The 22,243-nt window shown below is 39.2% G+C and overlaps 2 protein-coding genes and 1 long non-coding RNA gene across 10 annotated transcripts in view; 2 read left to right on the forward strand and 1 right to left on the reverse strand.

Annotated features, from left to right (window-relative positions):
* Positions 1 to 749: 749 nt before the first annotated feature.
* On the forward strand, positions 750 to 5,852 carry LOC147321271 (T-box transcription factor TBX3-like). The gene is made up of 7 exons (XM_086307573.1): positions 750 to 1,571; positions 1,864 to 2,131; positions 2,289 to 2,435; positions 2,580 to 2,656; positions 2,734 to 2,894; positions 3,290 to 3,834; positions 4,682 to 5,852. Exons 1-7 carry the CDS (start codon positions 1,246 to 1,248, stop codon positions 4,994 to 4,996), a joined length of 1,839 nt encoding a protein of 612 aa, XP_086163699.1. The 5' UTR covers positions 750 to 1,245; the 3' UTR covers positions 4,997 to 5,852.
* Positions 5,853 to 8,662: 2,810 nt separating this feature from the next.
* Positions 8,663 to 12,161, reverse strand: LOC147321272 (uncharacterized). Its single transcript, XR_015131339.1, has 3 exons — positions 12,020 to 12,161; positions 9,684 to 9,745; positions 8,663 to 9,461 (listed from the first exon to the last, which is right to left on the reverse strand). It is a non-coding gene; the product is annotated as an uncharacterized LOC147321272 (long non-coding RNA).
* acaca (acetyl-CoA carboxylase alpha) overlaps positions 11,307 to 22,243 on the forward strand; it is a 33,925-nt gene continuing 22,988 nt past the window's right edge. For 2 of the 8 annotated variants that reach the window (XM_086309634.1, XM_086309635.1), the window contains exons 1-18: positions 11,738 to 12,003; positions 12,709 to 12,967; positions 14,234 to 14,366; positions 14,620 to 14,758; positions 15,051 to 15,160; positions 15,269 to 15,350; positions 15,447 to 15,545; positions 15,674 to 15,780; positions 15,859 to 15,969; positions 16,060 to 16,269; positions 16,365 to 16,535; positions 17,097 to 17,258; positions 17,454 to 17,617; positions 17,739 to 17,889; positions 18,100 to 18,203; positions 19,331 to 19,558; positions 20,121 to 20,271; positions 22,061 to 22,195. In XM_086309634.1, coding sequence (XP_086165760.1) covers positions 11,922 to 12,003; positions 12,709 to 12,967; positions 14,234 to 14,366; positions 14,620 to 14,758; positions 15,051 to 15,160; positions 15,269 to 15,350; positions 15,447 to 15,545; positions 15,674 to 15,780; positions 15,859 to 15,969; positions 16,060 to 16,269; positions 16,365 to 16,535; positions 17,097 to 17,258; positions 17,454 to 17,617; positions 17,739 to 17,889; positions 18,100 to 18,203; positions 19,331 to 19,558; positions 20,121 to 20,271; positions 22,061 to 22,195 — 2,598 coding nt within the window. In that variant the 5' untranslated portion in view covers positions 11,738 to 11,921. Of the gene's footprint in view, positions 11,519 to 11,734; positions 12,004 to 12,032; positions 12,053 to 12,094; positions 12,111 to 12,708; positions 12,968 to 14,233; positions 14,367 to 14,619; positions 14,759 to 15,050; positions 15,161 to 15,268; positions 15,351 to 15,446; positions 15,546 to 15,673; positions 15,781 to 15,858; positions 15,970 to 16,059; positions 16,270 to 16,364; positions 16,536 to 17,096; positions 17,259 to 17,453; positions 17,618 to 17,738; positions 17,890 to 18,099; positions 18,204 to 19,330; positions 19,559 to 20,120; positions 20,272 to 22,060; positions 22,196 to 22,243 lie in introns of those variants that run through there. The other 6 variants (XM_086309631.1, XM_086309628.1, XM_086309633.1 and 3 more) reach the window with 6 other exon arrangements.

A 22,243-nucleotide genomic window follows, 5' to 3' on the forward strand; every position in this document is an offset into this window, starting at 1 on the left:
CCTGCACAAAGCTAATTTCATGCTGCTAAACCACAAGATTAGGAAAGACCTTGTTTACTGGACAGAGTTGGTGAACCTCTTTAAGAGTGAACCTCTTTGAGATGAACATGCCTCTGTGGTTTTGTACCCCTTTGAAATAATTTTAACTGAAAGCAAATATCTTCTTTCTTCATTAATATGCAGATTGTCATTACCATTGATCAACAACCACTGATCAAAGACCATTGATCAATGGCCATGAGTAACATTCACAGATAGTTGGGTAATGACTGCAATCACAGCATTGCAAGATGGAGAAAGATGTACCCTTAGCCCCCCTCCTTGATTTAGAGATGGTCTTTCCCTTTTCACATAAATGACCTCCTCGAATCCCCGCTCAAGGCATTCCTCCCTATCCAGGATGTGTACATCCTCATCACTGAAATAGTGTCCACTGGCTTGTAGGTGTGACAAGACTGCTGATTCAATAAATTCAATAAAGTAAAACACACCAGACAGTACTTAAACCTTTTGAACATCACGTTTGGAATCTGTTTCTCTCTCTCTCTCTCTCTCTGTGTGTGTGTGTGTGTGTGTGTGTGTGTGTGTGTGTGTGTGTGTGTGTGTGTGTGTGTGTGTGTGTGTGTGTGCAACACTTCCACTTTCGAGCTTTCCTGTCTCGTAACTAGTTTATTCAAGAAGGTAAAGTGACTCCAGACATCCTGAACTGTGTAAATGATGTATTTCTGTTATCAGTAACACGCGCTGATTTGTAATTTTATTTTATTTTTTTGACATATCATAGAATATTTGAACATTTTTACATTATTATTATTGTTATTATCATTATGCGTGTTTGGTAATTGGTAAGCTACGTGTAACGAAGCCCTGTCGAAAATATTTGGCTCGTTAGTGTACCTTGTGCAAGGGAAAACAGACGTGTGACAGCGCAAACACAGTCTCTTTCCCTCCCTCTGTTCTCATCCTCGGTACCAGTTGTTTTCAACAAGCTTGTGCAGTCACAGCGTTCACAGCTGCTCTCTCCCCGTTTGCGATTTACAAGCGGATTCTTACCTCTTTCTCAGTATTTTAAGAGTGGGGAATTTTGCATTCCCTCGTAAGACCAATCATGCCACACAATTCATAAACTTTTAAAATCGGAGTTGCTGTCTGGATGTACGCCATGCGCCTGCAACCTGCGCGGGCTGGCTGGGACTTTTCTGATCGGATGCTGTGCTGAGAAATGCAGTTGGCGCCATTGTTCCCATGGCTTATTATCCTTTCCAAATTCGCGGACCAGGTGCCTTGTCCTTGTCAGCCTTCCTTACCAGCGCACAGCCTTCTTTTCCCGCCGCGCCGACTTTTCCGGACGCCGCGTCCTTCTCCAAGTCTCTGTCAGAGCAGGCACCCCCTGACGCGGGGCTGCACGCAGGTCTGGGGTGCCAAAATGAGGCCGTTCAGCAACGTTCCTTGAAGAGACTTGAGCCAGAAGAATGGTTGGACGAGGACCCGAAAGTTACGCTGGAATCAAAGAACTTGTGGAGTGAATTTCACAAAATAGGAACTGAAATGGTTATCACAAAATCAGGAAGGCAAGTGCAATGCGCATTTAAGTAGTCTACTGAGAATTTGTGTAGTGTCTTTGTCGTTTCAAATTTGTAAATAGCCTGTAAAAGTGCGCACAAATGCTATGTTCACGCTTTAACGGGGAAAAACAGCGAATAATCTAGTTTTGCTGATGATCGGAAGTTTAAAAAATGCCACAAGGGGGGGGACCTCCATAGACAAATAGAAGCTCTATGAGAAAAAAGTGATGAAAAACAAAAATAACACTGTTAATTATGACATATACAACAATTTCTTTTTTTCTTCATTAACTATCAGGAGGATGTTTCCCCCTTTCAAAGTGCAAGTAGAAGGGCTGAATGATACAGCCAAGTACATCTTGCTGATGGACATTGTCGCTGTCGACGACTGTCGCTACAAGTTTCACAACTCCCGCTGGATGATGGCTGGAAAAGCTGACCCAGAGATGCCAAAGCGCATGTACATCCACCCGGACAGTCCGTCTACAGGAGAACAATGGATGAGCAAGCCTGTTGCCTTTCATAAACTCAAACTCACCAATAACATGTCCGATAACCATGGGTTTGTAAGTAACACTCACTGAAAAGTTGCTTTTGTTCCTCATTACGCATGGTTATGCTGGGTGACTGGGTGCACTGCTTTAAAGCTTTTATTATGGTTGTAGTTGTAGTAATTAATTACCCAAATACCAGTAATTCCAACTCTATTTTTCTAATTTGCAGACAATTTTGAATTCCATGCACAAGTACCAACCCAGATTTCATATTGTGAAGGCGAATGACATAATGAAGCTTCCTTATAGCACCTTCCGGACTTATGTTTTCCCAGAGACAGAATTCATCGCTGTCACTGCTTATCAAAATGAAAAGGTAACATCATCCTTTAGCCCCTCATACACAAATGACAAATATCCACATGGATTATACAGTGTGTACTACTGTTGTGCCTGTTTGTCACTGCACAATGAACTTTGGATTGATTAATCTGCAGATCTTTCCTTCTTTTCCATCAAGATTACACAACTAAAAATTGACAACAATCCCTTTGCCAAAGGATTCAGAGATACAGGAAATGGGAGACGTGAAAAGAGGTATACATTTTGAAAACAGAATACATCTTTAGGCCATATGTGCATGGTCTCATGCAATCTCGATTTGTGATCCCCAGAAATAAACAGTTAAACATTTCTTCACTGAATGGAAACCAAAGCAAAGCAGACCAGGACTTTGCTGATTCTGATGATTCCTATGAGCAGCCCAGTACCAGTGAGCCTTTTTATTCCCCACAACTAATAAGCAGCCCTCTGATGCCCACATCAACTTGTCAAGGTGGGTTCATTTAGAGTTCATTATGTTATTAGGCAGCCACTGTTGACCTGTGTTCATGAAGTGATAATCTAACTTAAGATCTACTGCATAGTCACTACACTGAAACAGCTTGCATATATTTTTTTTTTGTTTTTAGTACGTGTTTTCCTTTTAATGACATATTCTCAAGCCAATAATTGCTGTTTGTAGTTTGGGGATCTGCTTTTGTTTTTACTTTAAAAAAATATTTATTTGATGCAAAATTAACAAAGCATTTTAAACTGTGTTTCAAAAGAACATGGGTTAATAATATGATGGCTCATTCAATTTGACTGCAAAGTATTCCATGACACACTGTCTGACAGTGTTTTCGTCATGGTTAAAAATGTTTCAAGTGTTTGTTTTTTTCCTTACAGACGAGACCAACGTTGTCAGTGATTCAGACGTTGATCCACTAGATGACTGCAACGCTGAAGGCAGCTGCTCCAGGAGAGAACACACATTGGGTTTAAGTCTGAGAAGTGAAGAGATACTGTGGAACAAGTGTGATCTCAGAAAGAACAAACAAGATGCAACAAAAGCAAGAACATCAAGCAGCGCTTCACGTGATAGACATTCTATAGGTACGGGTTTAGAAGAGCAAATGAGTGAAATCAAAGATGGGGTCGTGCCTATGATGTTACAGTCATGGAGCGCATCATCCTTCAGTGCTGGTCAGCAACCCACTTTGGATTTCTCAAGTGCACACAGCCAATTCTCTAGTAGGCTTGGGACACCTTTGTCATTTCAATCTGGACAGCTATCAATGAAGCCAGAGGTTTTTTCCAATATGGCTATGGAGAATATGTTTCCCACTTCATCTGGTATAAATGAATTAAGAAATGGAAGCCTGTTTTCTGAAAGCATCACCTCTTCAGCTCCGTTCAAACGTCAACTGTCACAGCAAATGCTAGCATCTCAGGTACGCTTCCCCAGGTTCACTATATTAAGTTATTGAATATATTTTCATCCATTCATTTAATTGTAAGTGCTGTATACAGCAGTAACAGTTACTTAACTTCAGTAGCATCTTTAAAGTCTTTGAGCACTAACAAAGGACTTCACACTGGGCAGCTGCAGAATTTTTACAGTTAAAGAAACTCTCAGCGAGTAAAGCTGAAATACGTTATATGTTTCGTGCCAATATGTTTCATAGCAAGCTCTGTTTGTAATTTGGAGAACATACTTTTAGATCTTACTTCATGTTTCGTCCTACTGTTTGTGCAATCCTACAAGCCTTCATGTTATAATTAAAAAAACCCCAAAGGTTCTTTGTAAACCGATTTTCCACTAAAAAACAGAAAAACCTTTGATCACTATTTGGTGTATTATGTGTGGAAACAAAATATAAAAGCATTAAATGAATATATACAATATGAAAAACAATGAATGTCTAGTTTTTCATTAAACAACTACTGAATAAAGTAAAACAATAGTTGGAATGTATTACTTGAGTAGTTGTACTTCATTATAAGCCTTTGTGAATTCTTTATGAATGGCTTAGAGATCTTTATAGTGTGCAGGTCATTTTCAGTGTAAAGTAAAGCATAGGTGTCAATCCTCTTGTTGTTTAATGGGACTGGATTGATTACCTTTACTGACTTCCTTTCCTAATGCCTTGGATTTCCTCCATAATATGAGTTAAAGACAAAACAAATCGGATGTATTCAGTTGCTGGTTAATAAAGTTTAATTTTACAGAGCTGTTTATATAAAGGAAGATGACATGATCTGTACTACAAATCTTAACAACTCTACTTTTTAATGCAGGGGATTTCACCATCACCCTATGGAGGACTTTTCTCATATCCATACCGCTACATGGCAGCACCAGGTTCAGTCACACCAGCCCTTTCATTCTGCACTGCAGCCTCGTCGCACTCCAGAAGCCAACGTTACAGCAACTCTCGACCATGGGTGCGATTCAGCCCTTATCAGATTCCCACATCGATCACCTCAAGCCAAAATCTGCTAACATCCAGACTGCCTGGTAGATCATATTTACAATCTGAGCGAGAGTCAACTCTGGTGTTTGACAATAACAGCTATCTAGTCATAAGACCTAATAAACCAAATCCTCCATAATAGACTATTCTACAAGTGAAGTCACATATGACAATCATTTAAAATGTTTTGGCAGAAAGTCTATATTTTTGCTTCTCATTAAATCGATCATATTATCATAAATTTAATAAAGACAGACTTGGTGGTCCAATGACAGTCAGTATATTATACTAGACTTGGATATGCATGTTTAATTTAATGATTCAAATAAATATTGTACTAGATTCTACTAAAAGCTACTCAATGGAATTCCAGAACATGTGCTATGCAAAAGTCGGTGCCCGGGGTGAAATTCTTTAGAGGATGATATGATGTAATGTGCTTTAAACATAACTAAAAACACATTTTTACTGCTTTATTCTATGTAAATGTGTAAATAGTTTTTCTCTTGCATTTTTTTTCACAAGAAAGTGACTAAATGAAGCCTTTTTTCAGAATGTTTTATATTTGTTTCACACTTTCACATTCTGATATACCAAAAATGTGCAGTGAGCTTGGAAAAACTCAGGACTTTTTGTTTATCTTCTTTTAAACCAGCACTTGAGAAATCTCCAGGAGATGTGATGTTGTGTATGGAATTATGCAAGTATATTGTGTGTTGTGTGTGTGTTTTCACAATTTACATAAAGATGTTCTAATCTGTAATATTTGACTGAATTATTTAACGTTAATTTTGCTTATTTTGTTTGTTCTTTTTTTGGGCGGGGTCATCTTTTGGTGAGTTGTTGTGCATTGCAACCCTACATTTCGTAAAAATAAACCAACAACAAACAAAAAAAAACAAACTTTTGGATGTGGCGCTGTCTATCACTGTTTTTAAATGCCAGGATATTTAATATTGATTTAAGAAGGGATTTTTCCCTTATTTTTTTCTCTAATGGTGATCAGTTTTATTTATGTAGTTACTTTATTTTTAAAAAAAAGCTTTACATTTTATTTCTCTACTTCTGTTTTCTATTTCAGAAAAGGTCAGCCTATGTGGCTGCTCCTTATGACCCATCTTTGTACTGATTTCTAGGCAACTGTGGCTTTGGTTGCCCTTTAGACCTTATAGAACATTTTTGTCATCTTCTATTTTAAGTCACAGTCAAATGCATTAGAAGAAAAGGGGAGCTCTTGAACTTATGATCTTAATTCTAAACAAATTCTTGTGGCAACACATCTTGGCACTTTTGCTCCCCTCATCCAACACCCACACCTTTCCAGGAACAAACACTGGCAAGACAAGAGACAGATTTTAAATTGGACCGTTAGCTGCAGTGCCCTCATTTTACTGCCTGCGTATTTTACATCTGTCCGCACACAGCATTACAATAGTCATAAAGCTATGGCATATGTTAGCTCAACCGTGTGAAAAAAAATTTAGCTGGACAGTGACACTATTTGTAAAGTGACAGTGGTTCACATAAAGTTGAACCACTGTCACTTGGTGACAGTAAAGTTGGCGTTTAATGACAGGGACAAATTTGAAGACACTAAATCATACTGGGAGAGTGTAAAAAAGGTCATATCAGTGTAGGACACACCCATTTGCATGTATACAAACAAATGTAGATAGCTGACTGTGTATTCAAACAAGATGATTCACACTGTTTTTACTTTGAGGTTTGCTGGGGCACACTGACAAATGGCAAAATAAATGTTGTCACTAGTTGTCTTGAGACTTAAAAAATGAATACTTAAGTCTTCTTAATACATTTGTGTGTTAGTGAATGTTTAGAGCTTCTTTGTCTTCTGCAAACCTAAGTTATTAAAGCATAGAAAGAAAAAAGAAAGTTTTTTTTTAAATCCTAAATCTCTTTTGTGATTGCGATAGTGTCAATATTTATTCCTGTCACTTGCATGTTTAGTATTACACTAATTAATTCTACTAATACTTAAAATAATAATTTTGGTTGTGTTAAAATAGACCAACAGTGCACTGAAATATCAAGTTTCTGCAGGCATGTGCTAACCTACTCTGAACACTGGGAGGGAAGCATCTATTTCACACTTCACAGTGTGCAGAATATTAGTTAAAAGACTGTTAACTTGCAAATACTTCAGTTTTTCAACATCACTGTGTCAAGAGAAGGCAATGCAGGCTCTATGATTGGATTTTTAAATCAATCCTTATCATCACTATGAGCTAAGATAAAAATGTTAACACAGATGGCTTAAATAGATGAGATCGCCTTGATGCAGTCATTCACTTAACATGGAAACAATTTAAAAGCTTTTGTTAATGTAAATTAAGCTTTTGGCATGTATCTTTATGTTAAAGTCAAGAAATAGAAAGACAAAGTTGCTCCTGCTGAAATCCCATAAATTCAGAACCACTTTGAGTGGTTCTGCACATTAAGGCCTCTGAAGCCACCTAGTGGATCTAAGGTGCAATAATAATATATTTACACCTTTGATGTAAACTGGTAATCGAGGGTATTTCACTAAGGTTAACTGTCATAGTTTATCACAGGTATCCTGTTTTATTTTAACAACTGGGTTAAAGTGGTGTAGGCTCTAACTAAAAGATGTACATTTAATGAACCAAATCATGTTTTGAATGAGCTGGTATTTAATTCAACACTGGTATATTGTAATTTGATTTCATTCTCTTTCAGTCTTTTAGGGCTTAGCTTTAGGACTCTTAGCCTGACGACCTGCATTTACACTTTCATATCATCAGAAACCTCAGCAAGCTGTTACTGTCTACACATGAATAGACAAAGTTTTAAGCGTTTTTACGTGGCTATCCATCTGTCCTACACGCACACGAGTACGGTAAAAAAAAAAAATCAATGTTTAATTCGTCACATTAAGTATGAACATTACTTTGAATAACTGTCTTTGTAAAACAGTTTCACAGAGAGAATATATGAATTCAAGTCTCTTTATTTAAATACGATCAATCCTAATTGCTTCTCGTTTGTGATTAGAAGTGGGATTTCGCCGGAACCAGTTTGAATGCAGACAGGCCAGTTTCTCAGCTTTCAAACGACACAGCTAACGTGAGCCAAACGGGATATGAAATAAGTCTTCCGTTGACTACATCGTCTGCAGTCTATATACTCCACTTGCCTGCACTGAAGTGATGAATAAACATCTTTAATATACTGCACACTGGATGCATTTTTTTTCTTAATTTTTGACAGGGGCGATTCTAGGATCAGAGCTTTGGGGGTGCTGAGCACCCAGAGAGCTGCCCAGCCAGGCAAGATAAACCTGTCTCTGTCAGTCCCTGCATCCTTAAATGTTGTCCCGAGTTCTCTCTGACTGTCACTTTGGTGCATTTAAACCCCTGTTCCTCCCTGTCCTCATCGTCTGTTGTCTTAGTCTCCGTTATCAGTCATCATAATTTTACCATCTCTGTGCAAGTCTGCAAATCTCTTTATTAAATCATAAGATTCTTAAATTAATCAAGTCTCTCTGTGCCTGGGTCCTCGTCACAAAACATGACATCACTGTTTTGTACATTTTAACAAAGCAAAACACTTTTTTGAAAAGTCTGTAACAAAACCATCAAATCTGATCAAGGTTATTTAAATGCTGCAAAAGAAGAATGGATTGGAATAAAAAAAAATACATATCCTAACCTTAATTACTGGGGAAGAATAATGAATGATGCTCATAGTGAGTAAAAAGTAAACTGAGTGCATTTTTTGGACAGAGATTCACTTTTAATGTGTTTGTATAATATAATACAGATACATAAAAACACTCCCAAAACAGAATAAATTATTACAAATAAATTATTACAAAATATAAAAAAAAAGAATATAAAAATGGAGGCAACTTTGCCTGTGGTAGAATGTATACAATGTATGAAAAAATCTTTACTGCAGATACTAATTTTGTGTTGTAAGATTTATGAGTTTCATGCTTTCATAGTGGCACTTAGGAGAGCTTGACATTTTTCTCAGGTGGTACACACTGTAAAAAGTTTGAGAAACACTGATAAGTGTGTGTGTGCTTTTGGAAAACATTTAAAGCTGCAGTACAGAATCTTTGAAACAAGCTTAAAACATTTTTAGAATATAAACAGAGCATCTGCTTCTCTTTACAGCTCCTCACTCCACCAGGGCATCGTTTGGCACTTTCTGATAGTGTGCAAATGTGATGTACGTACTGCGGCAGTCATACAGACAACTGGACGGTCCAAAAGTTGGCCTACCTATTACTGGCTGAGGTTTTAGTAGAGTTGTGGCTGAACCACATAAAAATATATTATTAATTTTAATCTCCCCAATCCATTATAATGTTATGTTGGAATGTTGTTAAAGAGGGTCAAAAATGTTTCAACCCAGTTTGTTTTGCAGATTCTTTATAGCAGCTTTAATATAGGGAGGACACAACTTCCAGATTGTGTGAGTAAAATCAGGTTTTTTCTCTTTGTCAGTTTAACAGTTTGTGTTGTGCCTGTCACTGTTCCCTGTCTGTTTTCTTACCTGGTTCTTCCTGACCTTGTACTTTCTCTTCACGTTCCCTCTTTCCTCTCTCCCTCTTTGGACTGACAATCATACACAAATAGATTGTATTCAATTAGATGAAAAATTACATTAATATGAAAAAAAATTCTATTAAGATCGCTAACAAAAAGTCCTCTCTCAGTGTACTTTCAACCAAAAGGCAAATAACCAAACCACATGAACAACCAATAAAAGATATAAACATTGAAACACTGATCCAATATTATTCTTGATTGATGGATAATTTGATTTTACACTTTTACCTGAATGTGGCTCCTTTTTTTGAAAAAACTTCCTTATATCCATTATGAACCTGACTGTCTCTCTGTACACACACACACACACACACACACACACACACACACACACACACAACAGGAGTTATAAGGCTAATGGGCATCCAGTCAGTTAGCTAGTTAGTATCCATTTCAAGCAGGACAGTGGTAACAACAGCAGGCTACGGACAATTTAAAGTTTTAGATTTTAAATAGGCTGTATATATTTCAATGGGAGCAACAGGACGGTCAGATGTCGCTGATTTTACTACAGAGCAGGACGGATTGTAGAGTAGCAAACATTGCCAGAAAACACGTTTTCAACACAGCAGGTTACCTGGTGTAATATTTTTCAGCTAAAAAGAAACATGGTCTGACTCCTACCTAACTATATAAAGAGTAACTGAAGGTTAAATGCAGCTAATATGTCCTGTTTTAAGCCAGACACTAACACCTCCGCTCCGTTGCGTCTCAGCCACCATCCTAGAGCCAGAGCAGGGGAGAGGCGAGCTGGAACAAATCACTTTGGGAGGGGGGATTATCTATACTTTTGTTGTTAAAATGTTACGTCTCACACAAGTACAGTACTGTATGCTTTTTATATTTTTAGTAGTGTGTCACACAAACAGCAAATATTGTCAAAAAAGTAAGAAATCTTTGGGGGTGCTTTGATTCATGTTAGGGGTGCTGAAGCACCCCCAAAAATGGGCTAAAATCGCCCCTGATTTTTGACATTCCCAGTTTGCATACATAGTCCTCAAACTACCCGTCGTGAAAATAGTGTACAACAGACTTGTTAAATGTAGTCTGATGTTAGCGGGCTCACAGCATGCTTCAGCTGCACGCAGTCTACTCAACAACGACGAAGACCTGCAACCGCGAAACTGTGTGCTCGTCACAGATTCCGCACACCGAAGTTCAGTTCTGCTACATATTATGTAGCTGTGTACATTGACAGCACATGCTCAAGCACCACCTCTTCCGGGTGTCTCCCGGCCCTCTACCGCCTTAAACACGCCCACACAGATTAACTGCAATTTGATTGGAGCTTTGCGAGCGAAATCAGCATAGATCTAGCTGAACTAGACAGAAAGGATTCAGCGTTAACGTGTCTTTTACTGATATTTGATTACTAAGACCTTATTACATTGACTGGATAGAAGAAAAAACAAAACAAAAGCAAAAAAACATTATTTCTTTTCTTTTTTTTCTGCTTTTGGAATGTTCATATATATTTTTAATCATAAGAATTCAGCAGATATAGTATCGAGCACCTTGGATGGATGTTACAAAAACACTAGCGTTTCGTTTGATTTCAGCTGGTGTAGCAGCTGTGGTTATCTTGACTCCACAGTTTTCTTTCTTTTTTAAAATTATATTATTATATTAAATATATTGTATTTTAGACGTTATGTACAACTTGTAATTAACTGTATAATTACAAGTTGTTCATAACGTCCAACATACAATATATTTTCTGTTTTTTTTACGTCATTCCCTTATAAACGGAAGAATAGATAGACAGCCTGAACACATAATGCTGAAGTCGTTAATATACCGGCTTGGGTGTGATGTCTTTACTATCTAAACTAGTTCTATAGCGGAAGCTGCAGTCAGAGGTCAATGCCCAGGAATAACCTGCCTGCGCATCATCACATCACCCCACTCTCTGCTGTTTAAGCATCTGATGGTGATGTGTGACCTCATCATGATGTGATGTTTTCATCATCACTCGAAAGAGAGATGTCTGGCAGATACAATTAATTTATCGATCTTTTTAATTCAACTTTTTTTCAGGATTACGTGTCGGTTTATCTCCACCGGTGAGTCGCTAGCATACCTGCAAGGGTTTATCTCTTATTACTTCGCGTCTGCACCCAGGTTTTCACCCACACTGCAGTACAGTACAACGGTAGCCAGTACAGTACAGTCCGTGCTATTGTATTAGTGCCGTTACTGTGGAATTATAATTGTATTAGCGCCTGCCGGTAAGCTAGCGTTATTAGCACCTGCGCCTCAGCTTATCTGGGGTTGCTGGGTAAAGAAGCTAGCCTTCACCGGACAGGTAACCTTAACTAGTCGACTCAGCCTTAGTTCTTGTTTTTTCCCCCCCTTAATTTTTCTTTTTCTAGAAGGCGGTTCTAAAGTTATCTCATTAAATAATGTTCATTGCGGAAAACAGAAATATGGGTCTATTAACAAGCTAAACACAGCTATCATTTCGTGATGTTCTCCTGGCTCACTTTTACAGCGTGCCTGTTTGCGGTGCTCGGCTTGTTTTTCTGGTCCCGCAAGCGCCTGCCGAGAGGTAAGGTGTGCCTTACCCGAGAGTCTACTCTTTCCAGTTGCTCTGACAGGTGGGTTTTTTTTTAACAGTTGTGGCAACTGGACAGGTAGGGCGACAGCAACATAGCAGTTAAGTAACGTCTTATCGTTTCCGCACGTGGCTGTTAATTAACGTTTTTTCGAGGCTTCATGGTAAATTAACAAGGGGGAGAAGAAAGGGAATGTCAGTATTACTGTAGCAGATGCTAGGGTTTTGAGGAAAAACAGGAGTTTTAATCAAGCAATTGTCTTAATTGTTTTGCTTTTGTCCACTCTTTTAAATAGCAGATGCAAAGTGTACACAGGACAACTGATGATTACAGTGCAACTCTGGCAAATAGCAAATTTGATTATATGGCTGTCTGCCTAAATAATGCTTCATTGGTTCTGTCTATATGATTACTGGTGACAATATAGCACTCATTACATTCAGGTGTTATTGTTTAATATTTTGTTATTAATATTTTATTCTAAGCAACTGTTTTGGCAGATCACAAAGTGGCATTTTTTTCCAGAGTGTGCACAAAAATGATGCAATATCAATTGCACTATCAAGAAACTTAAGTTCATGTAACCCACTTTTGCAATAATGACAAACAGCCTTGTGTTCCAGCCAAAGCAATCTGTGTCACACTGTACTCTGTGGCTCCTTTATAACTGTTGCAACCACTGCTCTGCTTCTTGTCAGTGTTTGGAGCCTGCTCCTGTCGCCCGACCATGGCACAACAGGACGGTGCTGCCAAGAAGATTCCGGCTGTTGCGGAATTGCACTCTCGCTTCATTGTGGGATCTGTGTCAGAGGAGAACTCAGAGGATGAAAACCAAGGAAAGGTGGACATACAGCTGGACGAGAAGGAGACTCGCTCCTTGTCTCCATCTTCCGGGAGTTCGGACAGCACCTATGAAATGGGCTTCGACCACATCGATGGTCCTATGCACAATTTAAGGTTAGCCTGTAAACCTTCTTTGTCTGTCTGGCTTCTAAATGGTAATGCAACAGAAATATACATTTTATTCAAACATTTGCAAATGTCCTTCTAAAAGCTATATATAGCAAATGAGAGATAGGGATAGGGATCCTGCAACTTTCTGTGCTGTCTTTGTGAAACTAGCCAACATCTGTAGTCTAAAATAACACGCAGCATGCTCTGCTCAGATTATGTAGTTTTCCTTGGCTGAATGTAACCCTTTGAGCAACTTGTGAAAAATGCGGTTTTTCTAGTTGCACTCTACCTAAAGGTTCCTCTGTGCCCTCACTGTGTGAGATTGTCCCGGAGAGCAGTCATCTTGACTGCAGAATGTTTTTGTGGAAAAATGGTCAAATGATTTTTTACAGACAGGAATTCCCAAACTTTTGAAAGGAGCTATTCATGATAGTAGTTTTTAGCCTGTTTTTTTGGTGGGGGTGGGGTTGTTTTTTTTTCCTACTGGGCTCCCTGATCTCCTGTGTTTTGTTATTTAAAGTTTTCGTTTTAAATTTAAGTAAAAAAAAAAAAAACAGTGCGTGTGTGTTTTTATGTGTATTTGACCTCTAAGTATAATTACTTGCAAAAACACTTGGGACATTAATTATTATCATTTCTTGCATGCTGACTTTCTTTGTGCCATAATCAGCAAGTTTACTTTTATTTGTGGCTGGTTTTGATGTGATCAGTTTCAATGAGGGTAAACCGAAAGACACTGGGCGGCACTACCGTTGTCAGAACTGGAAATACTGGATGAACGGGGGTTATGCCGCCCCGTCTCCCCACTCCCCCCACACACACAATCTCTTCCACATCTGGACAGAGTTGATCCACGTCAAGATCTTTACAGTGATGCAACCATCCAGTGTCATGTCATATAGAAGCCAGCCAGCTAAACGGGCCCAGGCTCTGCCACACCCTGTCACGTTCCTCCACCCATAGTACCCAACTGTCCCAACTCTTCCTCTTTGGGTGGAGCTTTGATTTACAGGGCTCGGCAGTTTCTGTTGGAAGCACTTGCCCCAACATGTAAATGTGTTTGAACAAGAAATTCTACTCTTTTTAACAATTTCTTCCATTATTTTATTTCTAGGTTGTTGGTTTTTTGTTTGTTTTTTTCCTACTGTTGTCATAGATTTTTATTTATGGTTAGACATTCTGACCATTTCACCAACTTATCCAGAAGCTGTATAACCAAAGGGACATTATATTGATATTCTTTGTTTTGTTTTTTTTAAATTAAAACAGATCAAGCATGTCAGGCCTGCACCTGGTGAAACAAGGACGAGATCGCAGGCGTATTGACCTCCAGAGGGACTTCACTGTTGCTTCTCCTGCTGAATTTGTCACACGCTTTGGTGGTAACAGGGTCATTGAAAAGGTAAGAAATTCTGATTTAAAAAAAAAAAAAAAAAAAAAAACTCCAAAAAACCCCAACGTGTTATATAGGGACAATAATTCTATACAATAATCTAATTTATAAACTCTGCAATAATAACAAAAAACATTAAAAGATTCAAGTTCAAATTGTGATATTATGTCAGTCAAATGATTGACTGTATGTGCATTTCATAACTTTCCTGCTATATTGTGATTAGACTATGTTAACAATAGTAACTGATCTCCTTTTTCAGGTGCTCATTGCAAACAATGGCATTGCAGCAGTGAAATGCATGCGCTCCATCCGCCGCTGGGCCTATGAAATGTTTCGCAATGAAAGGGCAATCCGTTTTGTCGTCATGGTGACCCCAGAAGACCTGAAGGCCAATGCAGGTGAGCTAAAGTTTGGTTTCCCCAAACAGTAGACTCATTGTATGTGGTACCACCTTCAGCATATTTTGAGGCTTTTGAGACAGGTATATTGACTTCATGATTTCTACATACAACATTTCAACATGATTTCCCTAGGGATTAATAAGTATGTTGATTCTGATGATTCTAAAATTTTACATTCAAAAATTTTACATTTTAACTATCTTATAGCTAATATGACTGGCCTTTTTTGGTATTATTGAAAGGACTGAGAATAATTGTTCATGTTTTGTCATATTTTTTGTGCTTACAGAGTACATTAAGATGGCAGATCATTATGTGCCTGTACCCGGGGGGACTAATAACAACAACTATGCCAATGTTGAGCTCATTCTAGACATTGCTAAACGCATACCAGTTCAGGTATCACCAGAATATTTTTCAATAGTTTCTTCTGTAATTACCTTTCTTTCTTTTCTTTTTTTTCTTTTTTATTTATCATCTGGTGTTGTATTGTTTTATGTATTATAGGCAGTGTGGGCTGGATGGGGGCATGCCTCAGAAAACCCCAAACTCCCAGAGCTCCTTCAAAAGCATGGCATTGCTTTCATGGGTGAGGAGTGAGGGTCACTTTGTTGACCATCACCTGTTCTTCATTTGCCAGAGTAACGTAAGAGTAAAGTGTTAAAATTCTTCTCTCTTTTCTTAGGTCCACCAAGTCAGGCTATGTGGGCGCTTGGAGATAAGATTGCTTCCTCCATCGTGGCTCAGACAGCTGGAATTCCAACACTGCCCTGGAGCGGAACAGGTAGGTCATAGATTCTGGTGTCTGAATATTGTAGCTGGTCAACATTTCAGATGAAATAAAATATTAACAATGCACAGGGACACTGACAAGTTTCTATGCTGAGTACATTTTGGGATCTTCTTTTTCAGGTCTGACAGTGGACTGGCCAGAGAATAACCAAAAGAAGAAGGTCGTCAACATTCCTCACGACTTGTATGAGCTCGGCTGCGTCCAGGATGTAGAGCATGGCATGAAAGTAAGCAATTCACCTAATGCTGTATAATGGAAAATGAGTGTTGCATGCACTCTTTCTAACATCTCTTTCTATCACAAGGCTGCAGAGAAAATTTGCTACCCTATAATGGTGAAGGCCTCCGAAGGTGGTGGAGGAAAAGGGATCCGTAAAGTCAACTCTGCTGATGATTTCCCTAACCTGTTCAGACAGGTAAGTGAACATGTACAGCTTTTCCTGCTTTTTGGTACGGTGGTATTTTATGTATTCAACGATTTCAAGAATATATTTTATCTTTTCCAGGTCCAGGCAGAAGTCCCAGGATCGCCCATTTTTGTCATGCAGCTAGCCAAGCATGCCCGTCACTTGGAGGTTCAGATTTTGGCTGATCAGTATGGCAATGCCATTTCCCTGTTTGGCAGAGACTGTTCTGTGCAGCGGCGACACCAGAAAATTATAGAAGAGGCTCCTGCTACCATCGCCACTTCTGATGTGTTTGAGGATATGGAAAAGGTATTTCCCCCTCTAGCATCACTTGCACTGATAAATGGAAATTGGTACCAACAAATTTCAAGCTTAAATTAACCTGAACTGTTCTCGCCTTTCAGTGTGCAGTAAAGCTGGCTAAGTTGGTGGGTTATGTAAGTGCTGGTACAGTTGAGTACCTCTACAGCCAGGATGGCAGCTTCTATTTCCTGGAGCTCAACCCTCGTCTACAGGTGGAACACCCGTGCACTGAGATGGTGGCTGATGTCAACTTGCCTGCTGCCCAGCTGCAGGTTGGTCTCACTTATTCTGTAGCTCACAGTTACATCATACACATTGTCCACTACAGGCCAGTCACAGACTCTAAAAATAAGCATGCTTCACCATGGTCGATGCTATGATGGGGCCTCTGGTTGCTATGGCAACCAACGGCAAATGTGCAATGTGCAGAAACACTGAAGCAGATCACGGAGTAGCAGTGATGGGTCACGTGGTCTGCTCTGCAGTGTTTAGGATTGTGTGTAAATAGGTCAGTGGCAATGAAGCTGAAGGACTGCGAGGGCATTGTAGGCAAGCTGATTGGGTGCTACTTGGGAGTGACACACTATCTGATTCAGTGCTCATTATCTTGGTTGGTTGAAAGATGGATTGATAAGCTTCAAATAGGCACGACAAAGAAATCTTTTGGGGGTTCTTTATTAAAAAATGGGGGGAAAGTAATCATGGTCTAATATATGCTATTTAGTCAGACTGTTATCATTTTTCCATGCTAGTTTATGATCACCATGTGTTACGTTAATAATACTCTTTTTCTTTTCTTTTTTTTTTTTCCCTTTTTTTTCTTTCTTTGTTAGATTGCTATGGGCATTCCTCTTCATCGGATCAAAGACATTAGAATGCTTTATGGCGTTCAGCCCTGGGGGGATTCTCCCATTGATTTTGAGGCTCTGTCAACTGCCCCTTCCCCACGGGGCCATGTCATTGCTGCTCGTATCACCAGTGAGAACCCAGATGAGGTAAGATTCACTCATTCCTGCTGTGCAAAAGTTTTCCAGCCAAAGGTTACCCAACGATTCATATCTGCTGACGTTATTGTGTGACTCATATTACTTTTCAGTCTTCTTTTTTTTTTTTAAAAAACAACAAGTACTATTATCACTACTGTTTGAATGTCCACTTTGCATCACTGTGTTTATGCTGTGTGATTGCAGGGTTTCAAGCCAAGCTCTGGAACAGTGCAAGAGCTGAATTTCCGCAGCAATAAGAATGTATGGGGCTACTTCAGCGTTGCAGCGGCTGGAGGGCTGCATGAGTTTGCCGACTCCCAGTTTGGGCACTGCTTCTCATGGGGAGAGAATCGTGAAGAAGCCATCTCGTGAGTATACTCAGAATTAAGAAACATTGATCTTATTATTTTTACTCCATTTTATTATATACACTTACCAATATGGATTATTTCTGAACAATGTCTAAACAGAGGTTATGGCTTCTTTTAGAAACATGGTGGTTGCGCTTAAGGAGCTGTCTATCAGGGGTGACTTCAGGACAACAGTGGAATACCTCATTAAGCTGCTGGAGACAGAAAGCTTCCAGCACAATAGTATCGACACAGGCTGGCTGGACAGACTTATCTCAGAGAAGATGCAGGTATGTGGAGATTATGCAGCTGTTGCCAATGGATGTTCTTAACTGTAACGACAGGTTATTTAATGTTTGACCTATATGTTAGTGTCTGCACTGAAACCACAATAAAACCAAATGTTGGGATGATAGTCTCTTTGGTTTATCCTCCTGATATCCACAGCATATAATGCATGACTGTTTTTGTGTAAGTTGTAAAGTGTAATTTACATGCAGGCGGAGCGTCCTGATACCATGCTGGGAATTGTGAGCGGTGCACTGCATGTGGCAGATGTTAATCTCAGGAACAGTGTTTCCAACTTTTTGCACTCTCTGGAAAGGTAAAAATCTAATGCAAATAATATATGGTCAAATACAGTACTGCGCAATTTCTCTAGCCTCAATCCTTTATATATTGCTAGGAATGTGGGAAATGTGTGCAGTGTTTTTTTTTTAAACATACATAGGAATGCAGTATATAAGGCAAAAATTATTCTAATGAGCTTGAAAGTGAATATTTGGCATCACTACCTTTAAGTCTTCAACACAGCCTGCCCACACTGAGGCAAGCTTTCTTTTCATTTCTTGAAGTAGTCTTCAGGAATAGTTCTCCAGACTGGTTCCATTCTCTGTCGAGATGATAGTCAATGACTAAAGGTGTACCCCTGTGTGCATTTTCTATCCACGTATGGTGTTATTGCTTTGACAGTGTCTTTGGGATCATCACAATGCCGAGACACTTTCTGATGAGGCTTTAGAGAACTGTAGAGGATCATTTGATGTTAAATATATATAATTGTTTTAGGCCCACCATTTGTCCAGTTTCTTCATTTTTTTTAAGGGCACACTGTATACTGTTGGTATTTTCCATAGATTTGGCTAAAGAAATGGGAACAGATGATTTGTTTTTGAGATGGGCTGCTAACAACAGAGATACAATTTGAACTTGTTTCTTTGCTAAACTGTTTCTTATGTGTAGAAGCATTACTAGTAAATGGTAAATGGCCTGCATTTGTATAGCGCTTTTCTAGTCCATAGGACCCCAAAGCGCTTTACACTACATTCAGTCATTCACCCATTCACACACACATTCACACACTGGCGATGGCAAGCTACATTGTAGCCACAGCTGCCCTGGGGCGCACTGACAGAGGCGAGGCTGCCGGACACAGGCGCCACCGGGCCCTCTGACCACCACCAGTAGGCAAACACGGGGTTAGTATCTTGCCCAAGGATATTTGGCATGCAGCCAGGATGCAGCCTGGGATTGAACCACCGACCTTCTGATTAGTGGCTGACCTGCTCTGCCACCTGAGCTACGGCCACCCCCGTAAATTCGTTTTGGCCATTATTTAATATGTAAACAAACAAATGAGTTGTAATCTGTTGTAAGCCGCAGTAGAAACAATCATTTGAAAAAACAGCATTTTGAATAGATAACATGAGACACTCTGTACTCTCTGACCAGGGGGCAGGTGCTACCACCACACACGCTGCTCAACACTGTGGATGTGGAGTTGATCTATGAAGGTACTAAGTACGTTCTGACAGTGACTCGTCAGTCTCCCAATTCCTATGTGGTCATCATGAACAATTCTTCTGCTGAGGTGGATGTCCATCGGCTTAGTGATGGAGGTCTTTTGCTTTCATATGATGGAAGCAGCTACACTACGTACATGAAAGAAGAGGTGGACAGGTAAACAAAACCATTAACTGTATGAAAGAATTGTTACTATTGTAACTGTAAGTTTACCACATGACAACAATTTAAAAAAAATAAATAAATAAATAAAGCAGAACATTATTGAGGAAAAAACGAACACATTGTAAAGTCGAGTCTTAATAGCTTACTGGGCTCGTCAGGCACTCTTTTTGGCTGCAGTGGTTATTTTTATATTTACATGCTTCCATCTCCCATTTCTGCTCGGTAGCACCTCGTACTTTTCGACTTTCCTTTTTCTCCCTCCCTCACGCTCATACAGTCTTAAAAGGCCATCCCTGTAACACTCTGGCGTCGTATTAAATAATTTTTTGTATAATAATTTAAAAAAAAATGTTCACATCAATATGCGGCCCGCAAGCGGAGGTGACGTGGGCTGCAAATGGCCTGTGGGCCGCAAATGGCCTGTGGGCCGCAAATGGCCTGTGGGCCGCGAGTTTAAGACCCCTGATTTAAGATCTTCAGATAAAACATGACACTGAAATCTTCTAATTTCTGGTTTGTTAACACTGTTTTTGTTTTGTTTTTTTGTTGTCAGGTATCGCATCACAATTGGGAACAAGACGTGTGTTTTTGAGAAAGAAAATGATCCCTCGCTGCTGCGGTCTCCTTCAGCAGGAAAACTCATTCAGTACACTATTGAGGATGGCGGGCATGTGTTTGCTGGCCAGTGCTACGCTGAAATAGAGGTACATTAGTTTAATGCAGAGGTGTGGACTCGAGTCACATGACTTGGACTCGAGTCAGACTCGAGTCATTAATTTTATGACTTTAGACTTGACTTGAAAAAATGTTCTAAGACTTGTGACTTGACTTGGACTTTTACACCAATGACTTGGGACTTGAATTGGACTTGAACCGGTTTACTTGAAAAGACTTGATATTTTACCCCAAATATAAAATTTAACATGCATATTATATAGAGATTGAAAATGTGACGTCATTCACGGGTAGAACCGCAAAGGATTCTGGGAACTCGTGGCAAGCGGTACTAGCGCACGCAGGCTTTCAATTAAAATCAGTTATACAGCAATAAAAAGAAACACAAAAATGTCAAGAAGCCGTTGTATTATTAACTGCAATAGCCGGTCGCATGACAGCCACGGGAAGCCGACGGGTAAAGAGATCGGTTGTTATCGGATTACGTCGTTGAAGAGAAATTGTTCAAGCCATGTTTCCGAAGTAACAAAGACGCGACTGGATTGCAGCCATTCAAAGATCAAATATAACGTCCCAGAACACTCCAGCTCACAGGTTAGTCTGCTCCAAGCATTTACACGAAGGTCAGTGTTTTTTAGTAGTTAATACGTCATTTTCATAACATAATTAGTGATATAGGTTACAAGCAAGTCTGGCGCTGAACAGAAATTGTCGCGCTATGCTCCTTTGTTTATTGTGCATAAATAGTGAATTGTCCTGACACAATATTGCGTTTCGCCTCTGTTATTATGGTACAGTGACAAAAACATATACTTTTATTCACAGGATAAAACAGGTTTTTTGTATCACTAATTGCCCAGTACGATTACAGCATACAGTATTATTGTCACTGCTACATTTCTGTAACGCGTACCAGAAATTATTTCCACTACTAATTAATTACCGTTGAGCTCAAAGGTCCTATTAATAAACGGTTAACGAATGTGTATTTATGACGACAATTTGTGAGACTGGTAAACTTATGATACGTACGATGGTCTTTCGTTCTACACGGTGCATTTCAAGGTCCTGTACCCATCCGTCGGTAAACTGTACCTGGGCTTGTTGCAGTGACCTGAAGTTACTAAACTTCATGAGTGTATGCACTCACTCCAAGAACCGTATAATTATAAATATGCATATAAATATGCTAAGATGAGATAGCTGACTTCATCTAACTAGCAAATGTTGTCCAGGCTACGTTGGTGATACAGTTTTTTTTAATGTGTATGATATTTTTGTCATGCGATTTTAAAGCTGGTCCTACAACCGCATCCAAGAATAACATGCAGCTTATCTCAGAACTGTCGGTGAAAATTATTCTTGGAGCTAGGTTTAATTGAGCTGCATTTTAAAGAGGTGCAATTTCACAATTTGTGTATATTTTCTAAGTTCACTATTTTGTCATGTGTTGAGAAAAACACAGATTTAAAAATTACATGGTCTAATATTTACATTTAGCATATAACTGCAACATGCTTTTTTCGTTTTTTTTTTTTTTTTTTTTTTTTTTTTTTTAAAGACTCGAAAGGACTTGAAATTCAAAGTTTCAGACTTGTGACTTGACTCGGACTTTTACACCAGTGACTTGAGACTCGACTCTGACTTGCCTGACATTACTTGAGACTTGACTTGAGACTTGAGGATAAAGACTTGAGACTTACTTGAGACTTGCAAAACAATGACTTGGTCCCACCTCTGGTTTAATGGTTAGTTGTGTGCAGTCCACTATAAAGATGGAATCTGTAAATATACATATGGTTATTTGCAAATAAACAGGTGATGAAGATGGTCATGACCCTCACTGCAGCAGAGTCTGGTTGTATTCACTATGTGAAGAGGGCTGGAGCAGCTTTGGAGCCTGGCTGTGTCATTGCCAAGTTGCAACTGGATGACCCAAGCAGAGTGCAGCAGGTACATTATGTCTCATCATTCCACTTTATTGTTGTCACAGATGCAGTA

This window comes from Aulonocara sp. 'chitande type north' Nkhata Bay, linkage group LG10 (genome assembly GCF_057382095.1).
Source record: "Aulonocara sp. 'chitande type north' Nkhata Bay isolate Kocher_YH1m ecotype deep benthic linkage group LG10, A_spYH_male_GT1.1, whole genome shotgun sequence".
Classification (NCBI taxonomy): Eukaryota; Metazoa; Chordata; class Actinopteri; order Cichliformes; family Cichlidae; genus Aulonocara; species Aulonocara sp. 'chitande type north' Nkhata Bay.